Raw genomic sequence first — 11,582 nt, 5'->3', positions numbered from 1 at the left:
TCGATGAAGCAAAATTTTTAACTAAAAAAAAAATTGTTTAACATTATATCACATAACATTTTTTTTAAAACATCAATTGTTATATTATATTTATTTGAGTATGTACAATATACATAATAAAAAAAAACATGTTGCATAATAATATACATATTAAATTAATTAATGTTTATAAATGTAGATATGCACACAGCAATCAGTACATATACAAAAAAAAAAACATATTTGTTTATCGAATGTATTGAAAATATATATTTAAAATAAATTTATGTCGTCATACGATACTAATGTACGGTCATCTCGTTGATTTCCTTTTTGTGATTTATTTGTTGCTGAAAAAAAAAAATTAACTCGCGCTTGAGAAAATATAAAACTAAATGACATAGTTCATAAACTTACCTATAGCGTGCCACGCGTTAACACCTTTTTCATTGCACTCGATTGGTTGATTACGAGATATGGATACTTTTAATTTAATGCCAGATACTGTGGTATTGTTCATCTGTTAAAATGTATTTAAATTTTTAAAAATGTAAAAATTGTTATATATTATTTTTTAGTTGCTTACTTGAGACACTGCTCTATCAGCGATATCCGATGAGTTGAATGTTATGAAACCTCGACTAGAATAAAATTGTATTCGTCAATAGCTACTCGAGTAAAATATTTTAAAATACCCGTTAAATAAAAAATATTTTCAATTACTTTTTTTCAATTTCCATTGATATATTAATTATTGTGCCAAATTTGATAAATGTACTCCTTAGGAATTCTTCGGTAAGAGAACTGCTACCTCCGACAAATATAGTGATACCTTTACGTGGTGGTTCTGGAACATGCTCAGGAGAATTCGGTATCGTAGGTACTGTAGTCTTTGATGTCGAGGAAACAAAGTTTTCGTATAAATTCTAAAAATATGACATGAAGTTTTACTAGGTACAATTCTTATTACTCAACAACAAACTAAAATAACTTACAGAAAATTTAGTTAAAGGTTTTGGAGGACTTTCTATAACTTCGTTCTTAGCCGGGGACGCCGCCGAGAACGGTTGATAACTAGTCAGTATTGGAGGTGTAGACAATATTTTTCGTTCCATACCACATGGTCTTTTGAAAGATTCCTGATCCGTGCGATTAGGCACTTTTTTGATCGGCCCAATAGCTCCAGACTTCAGCAGTTTTTTAGCTATTTCTCTAGCGTCACGAGCCGTTTCTTTCGGTCTCTTTGGATTGAGAACGGGAGAGGGTTCTGGTTCGGGACGTGGAGTTTTTTGTACTTGCAACGCTTTTTTCTACAATGATAAATTAAAATTGGTCAACTATTAAAAAAAATAAAAATCTAATAAATATTACAAAAATACTATTAAAGAAATATATGCTCACTTTTTTTCTTAATTTTTGATATTTGTTTTGCAACATGAGTTCCTCGTCGGTCAAGCTTGTTGGGAAAAGTAAATAAACCATTTCTTCGGTAAAATTACCTACACTTTGGATTAGAAAACAATAATATTTTTAAATTAAACGCATTATTATTATATCAAATCATAGGCAAAAGCGGAATATTCGGAAATTTTCATGATAACAAAACGCGTTATAAACAAAACCACAAACGAGGGGTTATAAAATCAGCCATGTCGCACTCTACTTGTGAATTATGCTGAGAGATGGCGTTAATGGTATCAATGTACATTGCAAATTTTAACTATGTGTAATTTTAATAATAATCAGATCATGACATACTTTTGTACTTCCAATGGTATGAAGACTGCAATGCACGCAGGCATGTAAATTATATTAACTTCAACTATGTTTTGTTGGAACTAAATTTTAAAAATTACATTTTAATTTTAAGATATATAACTTTACATTTAAACAATTAAAAATGTACACAGAAAAAGGAACAATATGGCATATATTGTTCCTTCTCCAAACCAACTATCGAAAATTGGTTGCCAACAAAACATAGAAAAAGTTCTCACCAACTGCCTTAAGAAGTATTCATCTTACTATCTTATAATTGCACAATTACAATTTAACCTTACCGAGGTTCTCGATTAGCGGTGTAAACATGTTATTTGTAGGGACAAAAATATTTTGCCTTAAAATACCGGTTTTATTTATACAAGTGGTTGCACAACAAGATTGAACGTATCTCTATTTGGTGTTTGGGATTTCATTGGACGACGCTACAATTGAAAATAGCTGAATATTGTTTTCTTATTAATAATTAGACTATGAACTAAGTATTTCATATACCCAAACAATTTCGCAGTAAAAAAATAACTTTGTAATTATTGAAAAAAAGCTAGCCATTTTAAACCTAACCGGAAACGCTCTGCCTAATGAATAGGTTCCCTTACAAGTATTCCATAGGCGGATTTGGGGCCTAAACCAAATTGGTTTAGAAAAATATTTGTTTTTATTGTGATTATAATGAAAATTGCTAATTATAGAGCAACACATCTGGAATACAAACCTGTTTGATGGGATCACACTTTGTTAGTTCTTTTAATATTTAGTCCATCAGTTATAGACCTTATAGTTTTAATTTTTGGAAGTAAATATAGGAATTGATTGCTATAAGATGTAACACAGGCTTTCATCAAGTCATTATTCCACACGGGTATGAAATCCAATCTACTTGTATATGTTTGCTAGTTTTGCGACGATATTCAACTTAATATGCGAGTATGTACATCTCACGATTGTTTGAAGCTTCAAGAAGACTTAAATCTGATTACTGAATGGTTTAAAAAGTTAGGGTTATCATTTAATCCCTTCAAATGTAAAGTCATGGCATTTACTAGGACTCGTTCTCCAATACTTTTCTCCTATCGCCTCGAAGAATCAGTTATCTTGCAAGTTTCAGATAACGTCATTGACCTAGGCTTTAAACTTAATAGTAGGCTAGACCCCGGACCTCATATTGAATATGTTAGTTATAAGGCTTTTAAAACCCTTGGGTACGTAATGAGGTTAGCCAAAGATTTTCGACTAGGAATGTCTATCAAGTCACTTTATTGTGCGCTTGTTCGACCGATTCTGGAATATGGTGCAGTTGTTTGGGATTCTTACAATGCTGCTGATTCTATGCAGGTTGAAAGGGTTCAGCGAAAGTGTTTACGGTTTGCAAGCCATTTACTACACATTCCATGTGAGTCGCACAACTATAACCCGGTATCTGACGTCCTTGGACTGCCAACCCTAGCTGAGCGTAGGCGTTCCATGGGAATCTCATTCTTAAATGGTCTGTTAAGCAATAAAATAGATTCCTCTGTCCTTATCTCCCTTTTATGTTTTAAGATTCCTCAACGATCTTCCCGGTTTTCTGCTCGGTTTTTTATGTTCCCCATTCCACCACCAACTATATGCTTAATGAGCCCATTAGACGGATGATGGCTTCCGCCAATGTGGATCCTTCTTTTTTAAACTCGATTTTTAAATCATAAATTGTAATTTGAAAATGTTTATTATTATTTGTAATTATGTGTTAAATTGTGTATTATATTTTTCTGTAATCAAAGATCGCATGCCCGTATATATTCTAATAAATAAATAAATAAATATTATCTGATATTAAAACTAAGACAAATGTCTATCTTCCCACCATTAGTGTGAATTTAAAAAAAGTAATATTGTGCTAAGATAAATTGAATCAGAGTTTAAACAGGTTTTCTTGTGTTTTTCATTAGATTAAAATTCCGCAAAGATATAAAACATTTTAGTTGTATTCAATTGTTGATTACAATTTACAGCTACCTGTAATACGGCGATTTGTATAGGCAATGTTGGTACGTTCGTGTAATTGGGTATTTTGCCGAATCATAGTTTATTATTTTATATTGTTTTAAATTATTCAATATTTTTAAATGTTTTTTTCTGCATTTTGTTCTGGCAAATTTAACCAAATTTGATTCAATACATAAAATGATTAAATTTGACATTTTTGATTAATGATTTTATGGATGAACATAAATAGTTTTTCATCTTGTATGTTTTAACACTGAAAAAATCGTTCACCACTTGCATTTAAATGAGGTTAAGTTCAAATAATTCTTAAAATGATTTCTATAATTGTGAACAAATAAAGCTTCAAAGAACCTTGGCATTCATAATCACCTTGGCGTGTTGAAGTGTAGAAAAGAGTTTCAGAATTTTATCAGATATAGTTCATTAGTCGTTAATAATTTTAAGTTAGCAACAAATCAAAATCAAAATTATTACTTTTTATTTTCACATCAACAATTTTCTTCTCGGTAAAATCCAACGAATTCTTTATGAAGTTTTTTTTTTAGTTTTTGTATACATAACGTCAGGAAAGATTACAAAGAAAAAATCAAGGATTACTTAGATGGTTTAGACCATGATATGGATATAAATTACTGTTGGGAAAAAATGGAAACGGCAATCAAAAGATCGGCAGAAGAAGTTTTGGGCCATGAACCAAAGATAAAAAGAAAACCATGGTTTAATGAACAATGTAAGAAAGCTGTTGCAGATAGAGATAAAGCACGTTTAAGAGTGGTACAATACCCAACAGAGGAGAACAAAAGGATGTTAGCTTATAGACAGAGAGAGGCAAAAAGAATAATTAGGACGATTAAAAGATTATGGGAAAAAGAAAAAGTGAAGGATATAGAGAAAAACCGGAAAAATAACACAAGGATATTCTTCGAAAAGGCGAACGAGGTGAGAAGAAGTTTTAAACCTAGACATACAATGATAAGAATGGAGGATGGCACTCTGTTAACAGAAAATGGAAAAATAGCGAAGGCATTCAAGAACATGTTTCAGACACTATTAAATCAACCTAGAAGAGATGTTGTATCAGAAGAATGTGACACGGTTGAACAAAATATTGAACGGCCATCAATGCAGGAAGTGGAGACTGGGCTAGATATGCTAAAGAGTGAGAAAGCCCCTGGAGCAGATTATATAGTACCGGAATGTATTAAGAATGGAGGAGAGCAATTGATAAAGCAGCTGCATAAGCTAATTAATAAAATCTGGGATCAAGAGGAAATACCATTAGCATGGCGCACCTCTGTACTATGCCCGGTGTTCAAAAAGGGTGACACCATGAACTGTACAAATTATAGAGGGATTTCTCTACTTAATACCTCGTACAAAGTATTATCGAATGTTCTACTCAATAGATTGAAACCGTACATAAAGGAAATTATTGGAGATTACCAAGCAGGTTTCATGGCTGGTAAATCGACACTGGACCAAATTCATGTTGTCAAACAGATAGTAGAAAAAAGTCATGAGTTTGACAAAGATGTGCATTTACTGTTTGTGGACTTCAAGGCTGCATACGACTCAGTGAATAGAGAAAGACTATGGAAAATAATGGACCAATTGGGGATACCAAGAAAGATCATAAGAATGATAAGAGCATGTGTGCATGGGTCGAAATGCAAAGTAAAGTACGGAGGGGAGGAATCAGAAGAATTTGAGGTAAGGACAGGCTTAAGACAGGGAGATGCCTTGTCACCAGCCCTTTTTAATATAGCGCTGGAATCAGCTATGAGAGAAACCTTAACTGGAGCAACAGGAATCAAAATGGGAAATGGCCAACAACTGGTAGTAGCAGGGTACGCAGATGATGTTATAATAATGGCGGAGAGTGAGGAAGACCTTAAGAGAACTACTAGTAAACTGTTAGAAGAGAGTGGAAAAATTGGATTAATGGTGAATGAGGGGAAAACAAAGTACATGATAGTCACGAGACACAATCATGAAATAAGACACTTGGAAGTGAATAATTATAACTTTGAAAGGGTGGCAAACTTCAAATACTTAGGGGTAAACGTCAGTGAGAACGCTGACAGCCACGAAGAAATAAGACTAAGACTGGTAGCCGCAAATAAATGCTACTTTGGACTAGTACCCCTACTCAAGTCAAAGATGTTATCATGGAAAACGAAAATAACGCTGTACAAAGTTCTGATAAGACCGGTAGCACTATACGCCTGTGGCGCATGGGCAACAACAAAGACGGATGAGAATAGACTAGCTACGTTTGAACGAAAAGTCCTTAGAAGGATATTTGGGCCAAAAAGAAACGCCCCAGGGAACTTTGAATTAAGAACAAACCGAGAAGTAGAAGAACTGTACGGCGAAATAAATATAATTGGAGTGCTTAAGAGTAGTAGACTGGGATGGGCTGGACATGTGTGGAGATCCGAAGGCCCTATAGGATTGGCAACGAGTTGGATGCCAGACACAAGAAGGCCGAGAGGACGGCCCAGACAGCGGTGGAAAGACAGGATTACAAAAGATGCATCGAGGTTGGGAGTAAACGACGCAAAGGAACTAGCTCAAGATAGAGATAGCTGGAGGCAAGTGGTTGTTGCGGCAATGGACCTAAATGGCCCGTAAAGCCAAGAGAAAAAAAAAAAAAAAAACGTCAGAATTTGGGTTTTAGAAAAAGATGTTTATGTGAAAATATATATTATATTATCACATCAAAGGTACATAACAGGACAATTCGAAGCACGATAATATTGTACAACTCAATAATACCGTAAACGCAATGATCATAATAATGTTATTGCATATATATTTTTTTTTTTAATATTTTAATTTTAGTATTATTACAATAATTTAGACTGCTGTGTTAAGGTTAACAAATACGTTAACCTTAACACATTGTGAAAACGATTGTTAAATTAAACACCCGAAATTGGCTTGTTAAAAAGTTAATCAACATGTTAAAATTTGTTGTAGTACTTATATATAATATTTATATTATTATAGTTCAGAAATTGTTTTATAATTTTGTTGACTGAGTATACTAGTAATATATAATAATGAATTACACATTAAATGAGGAATTTCTTTATATTGGGTATTTAGAAAACAATAGAAAAGACAACTTCGATAACCCTTTTTTTAGGTAAGCAGAAGTTATTTTAAGTAGGTAGATTAGGTAAAAAGGAATGGCACAGACTTGCATTATAGGTTCATATATCATAATTTATTGTATTTTATAATTTGGATAATATTATTATGTCTTGCCTGTCCTGAATATAACAATGTAAATAATTCTTAGCACTACCTACTTTTTATTAGGCCTTCAAAATAGAAAATTTTAATGACCTTGATGACCAACAATTTTTAGAAAGGTATAGACTATCTAAACAATGTGTAAAAAATTATGTATTAATTATTTATATGAACCGAAACGTTAAAAGAAAGTAAAATAAAATGCCAAATAATAACAAAGTTCAAACAGACAAGTTTAATAATCCATTTATACTCTGCGCCATGAGAGAAGTAACCCGTTTCGCGCAACACGACTGACGGCCGCGACTGTCCCGAGGCCCCATTTCCCCCACTTTGTGCCATTCGGTGTCGTGCTGAGGCGTGCATACAGCGCGAAACAGACGATATACAGAGTGATTGTATATAGAGTATATTATTTATTATAATTTATTATTTTATTTATTATAATAATATAATATGTTATTATTATAACATATTTTTACAACCAGGTCAAGTGAGGTCAGAGGTTTTTGTGTACAGGCAAAGGAAAGCCGCGTCCCGACTTTTGGTGTACAGGCAAAGAAATGACGCATCCCAAACCTTCGTGTATAACTTAATTATATAAATTAAAACTAAAGAATATTTAAATTAAATATAAATTTAATATTTATTATATAATATATAATATATTATTTATTATTATATTATTATTATAATAATAATATAATAATGTAATAATTCAACAGTAAACGCAAGCGCGTGGTTCAAAGACGTAAGACGTGAGTCTTATGACTTGTGACACACTGTATCGAGTTTACGTTATAATACAACCTATATATGCAGCGCCGCCGCCGCCGCCGACCGTGGGTGTGGCCTATCGGTGGCGATGCGCGGAATCGGACGCGTTTCGGTCGAGCAACGGGTTACTTCTCTCATGGCGCAGAGTATATATATATATATTCATTTTTTGTTGTTTACAATTTACTGATAAGAAATGTGTTGATAATCAAATTTAAAAAATTCTACAAAATGATAAGGCACTGTTATCAGTCCAGTCCTAACCTCAATTTTTCTTAAGTTCTTAAATTTTAAAATTCAAATATACGAATTGCAAAATAAAACTTTGTTTTTCTTCGTGTCGACTGTCGTTCGTTAAGTAACTATTTGGATTTCTCTTGTAAATTTCACTTTTAGCTACACAATGGAACCTGTACGGTTTTCAATAGAATGTCCGAATCCCAATGGTGCTCGTTTAGGTACAATAAGAAACTTAGCGGGAAATATAAATTGTCAAATTGAAACACCGGGTTTGATGTTTTACACGAGAGTAAGTACTTCTTATTGGCGTTCAATTAATACTAGTTCAAACTGATGATAGTCGTTGTGTACATATTATAATACCTATCATATACAATATACATACATTCATTAAATGTACATAGAGTCTACAGATGTATGAAACGCCGTGACCAAATTGTTGACACAAAATTAATGCTGATAATTTAGGGCTGCACCCATACTGCCGTGCTAAGCAGAAATGTCTTAACTTATGCAGATAGGACACTTCTATAAAGCATGGCAGCATAATAGTGTTCTAAAATATCTATGCCGTGGACTATGTATGATTGTTTAATTATGTGTTTATATTATAATAATAAATTTCTTTACTTTAGAATGGAAGCGTACCAAATGTTTCACGTGAAGTTCTTCAAATGATAATACCCGAAGAAAGAGTTTTGTTCAATTTTCCATTACCTACGATAATGGAATTCCATAAACCAGTTGAAAAACTAAACAAAGGCTTAACAAGTTTTGTCGGCCTGCAGGTATTACTCGAGTAAACAATTATTGGTAGTTTATTAAATTGCTTTAAAACAGTCAGCACAAGCTAGTAAAATACCATTGGTCACAACTAATTTAAAATACTTAAATGATTAACAATTATGAAACATAAAAGCGGTTACATTAAAAAGGAGGTGTGTTTAAATTTCTCTTAACTGCATTATCTGATCTCAGTATGTAATTTTTTCAATATTCCCACTATGGTCAATTCCATTATTGGTGTTTACTAAATGTTCTTTAGTAATATATATAAAAAAAAAAAATTTTCCAGAGCTACTTTTCCTGTTGTTCCGTTAGGGATTGTGGTGTAGACACTCCCACCGGTTATAACAAAAAAGATAAAGTTGCTATTATAACAAGAGCGGGGAAGAAATTAATCGATTATGAAAAGTAATTATTTAACTCACTATTGGATAATGGAACTATGATGATATTGTGAAATACAGTTCTTCGTTTCCTTTGCCAGAAATGTCCAATAGGAAATATTACTTAGGCTTGTGTACATAGTTAATAGTCGTATAATGAAATACAGGTATATGGAAATTATGGAAGTTTTCAAACCCGATATGTACGTAACTCTGTGTATTAGTGATACAAATCTAGACAGCTCACCTTCGTCGATTGAAAAATCAGTTAACTTGTCAAATAGACTTTTTGAACAATGTTTTAAATTGCATAAACAATCAGAGGTAATATATTAAATTGAACATCAGTTTGTAATGTTGAAATTATTAAAATGTATCTGTATATTGTCGTTCTTTATAAATATTTACAATATTGCATTAGCGTTTTTCAGATACTAAAGCGAAGTGGGATTATAGCCCCTATTCAAGGTGGTTATAATATAGAAGAAAGAATTAGATCAGCTCAATTTCTCTCGGGATTTGACGTGTTAGGATACATGTTTGATGGATTCGCTAACGATGGAACTTCGACTGAATTTATTCCCAGCGATGTCGTACAATCTGTTATAAATGAGACAATAGTATGTTTATACCGTGTTTGATTATCATGTGTTTAATAGTATAATGATTAAACGATATCAATGCTAATTCTAGGCTCACCTGCCAAATGACAAAATGAGAATTATGTTCGGCGCTTGGACTCCTGATGTTATTATTGATCTAATAAATAGTGGAATGGATTTGTTTGATACAACACTGCCTTATTTAGTGACTGAAAGGGAATGTGCTCTAGTTTTTGACTATAAATTAACTTATAAGTAAGTTTTTTATGCATGTTCCTTAACCAATTGAAAATAACCAAATAATATTTACAGGGGCGGCCTTGTCAACATGGAGGTTTTAAATAAAGAAATCTGTCTCGTCAAAGAGAATATTGATAAAGCATACTATGAACTTGATTTAAAAAATAAAGTGTAAAGTATTTTTATTACTACATTATATTCAATAAATAAAATACAATAATTTTAGTATTAACTTAAAAACTCGATAGACATAAAATTGTTTAGAGCCCTTATCTATTGTTTACAGTTGAAATAATTGGTTTATAATAATTTTAGGCATTTCGAAAGTTTTATACCGTTAAAAGACAAATGTACGTGTTTGACTTGTAAAAAACATACCAGATCGTACATTCATCACTTGCTTCTCTCAAATGAAATTCAAGGTCCTTTGCTGTTATCAATGTAAGTAAATTTGTATTTCAAAGTAAATTTTTTTCCTATATATTTATATATATGTATAGAAAAAAAACTCCTTGAATTAATTTTTTTTTATATTTGTTTATTTTTAGACACAATCTTCATTTTTACTTTCAATTTTTCAAAGATATCCGTGAATTGTTGGGGAATAATAAAAAAGAATAATCTTGTACAGCTATTTTATGTCTATGTTATTTTAACATAAGTATAAGATGTAAACTTACTATTTAAAATTTTTTTTTAATCCAACTTTTCTTATGTATTTGCACACTACATAAATGTATTATTCATTCACTGTTGATTATATTATAATATAATATTATTATTACAATAAATAAATGTTAATATTTATTTAAATAATAATACATTTTATGCAGTACATAAGGTACATAGGTATGCAGTATTTGAGAGACGATAACCATTTAAATAATTAGTAGAGACGCGTTGGCCATTTTCAGTCTGCGATTCACACAGACTCGAATTTGTCTTGACATTCATAATTTATATCACAAAAAAATAAAACACTACATTATTGCTAGATTGTATACTTAAAAACGGTATGAGTGTACGTTGGCCATTGTTTTATTTGAGAAATTAAAATTTTTTAATTAATTCCAAATAGCGTATGCCAACACTTGACCTTGACTTCTCTTTTGAATTAACTGTTTAATTATAAATAATTTTTTCTTTTCAATGTTCGAACGGTTAATGGTTAATATTCGGATAAATTGTTACAGTTAATTTGTCAGCGATAATAATAATTATTTTTAACCGATTAAACAATTTAATACTTATTTGTTTTTGCGTTTAATTTAATTAAGAAATTATTGTTTATTATGTAATTATAAATTATAAAACCATTAATAATTACATAATAAACAATAATTTCTCAACTAAATTAAACGAAACAATAAATACATTTTTAATTGTTGTATAAAACATTTACTTTTTAGTTAACTTACGTATGTTACTTGTGTTTTTTTTTTAATTTTTAATTTTGGCCCGATTCCAAAATTAAAATATTTTAGTTTTTTTTTTATTGCGATTATAATAGTATTTTAAAAACCGTGTGCGAACTACGGGCTGCGAA

General features: G+C 31.4%; 2 protein-coding genes across 3 annotated transcripts; one reads left to right on the top strand and one right to left on the bottom strand.

The window, feature by feature from the left end:
- Window positions 1-78: 78 nt before the first annotated feature.
- On the bottom strand, window positions 79-1,550 carry LOC126834180 (negative elongation factor E). The gene is made up of 6 exons (XM_050565928.1): window positions 1,381-1,550; window positions 975-1,289; window positions 703-905; window positions 566-620; window positions 397-499; window positions 79-329 (listed from the first exon to the last, which is right to left on the bottom strand). Exons 1-6 carry the CDS (start codon window positions 1,459-1,461, stop codon window positions 253-255), a joined length of 834 nt encoding a protein of 277 aa, XP_050421885.1. The 5' UTR covers window positions 1,462-1,550; the 3' UTR covers window positions 79-252.
- Window positions 1,551-8,070: 6,520 nt separating this feature from the next.
- Window positions 8,071-10,779, top strand: LOC126834439 (queuine tRNA-ribosyltransferase accessory subunit 2). 2 transcript variants are annotated; one of them, XM_050566352.1, is made up of 9 exons: window positions 8,071-8,314; window positions 8,661-8,813; window positions 9,101-9,219; window positions 9,362-9,518; window positions 9,626-9,814; window positions 9,888-10,051; window positions 10,109-10,207; window positions 10,352-10,477; window positions 10,585-10,778. In XM_050566352.1, the coding sequence occupies exons 1-9, from the start codon at window positions 8,189-8,191 to the stop codon at window positions 10,655-10,657; spliced, it is 1,206 nt and encodes a 401-aa protein (XP_050422309.1). In that variant the 5' UTR covers window positions 8,071-8,188; the 3' UTR covers window positions 10,658-10,778. The 2 variants fall into 2 exon arrangements, with proteins under 2 accessions (XP_050422309.1, XP_050422310.1); XM_050566353.1 differs by lacking the exons at window positions 9,101-9,219; window positions 9,362-9,518 and having other exon boundaries at window positions 10,585-10,779.
- Window positions 10,780-11,582: the final 803 nt, after the last annotated feature.

Source organism: Adelges cooleyi, unplaced genomic scaffold, assembly GCF_023614345.1.
Source record: "Adelges cooleyi isolate 19-005CV unplaced genomic scaffold, UGA_ACOO_1.1 ACOO_flye_CR_arks_rails_tigmint_CR_PRNA_21, whole genome shotgun sequence".
NCBI classification, from domain to species: Eukaryota; Metazoa; Arthropoda; class Insecta; order Hemiptera; family Adelgidae; genus Adelges; species Adelges cooleyi.
Note: the sequence above shows the minus strand (reverse complement) of the source record. Positions and strands in the feature narration are given on the sequence as shown.

Bases quoted from the DNA above. Each gene is read 5' to 3' on its own strand.
- LOC126834180 (XM_050565928.1), bottom strand. From the start codon at position 1,461: ATGGTTTATTTACTTTTCCCAACAAGCTTGACCGACGAGGAACTCATG. The intron at 906-974 runs GTAAGTTATTTT...TCATATTTTTAG, and splicing joins AACCTTTAACTAAATTTTCT to AATTTATACGAAAACTTTGT. The intron at 621-702 runs GTAATTGAAAAT...ATTTTATTCTAG, and splicing joins TCAATGGAAATTGAAAAAAA to TCGAGGTTTCATAACATTCA.
- LOC126834439 (XM_050566352.1), top strand. From the start codon at position 8,189: ATGGAACCTGTACGGTTTTCAATAGAATGTCCGAATCCCAATGGTGCT. The intron at 8,315-8,660 runs GTAAGTACTTCT...TCTTTACTTTAG, and splicing joins GTTTGATGTTTTACACGAGA to AATGGAAGCGTACCAAATGT. The intron at 10,052-10,108 runs GTAAGTTTTTTA...TAATATTTACAG, and splicing joins GACTATAAATTAACTTATAA to GGGCGGCCTTGTCAACATGG.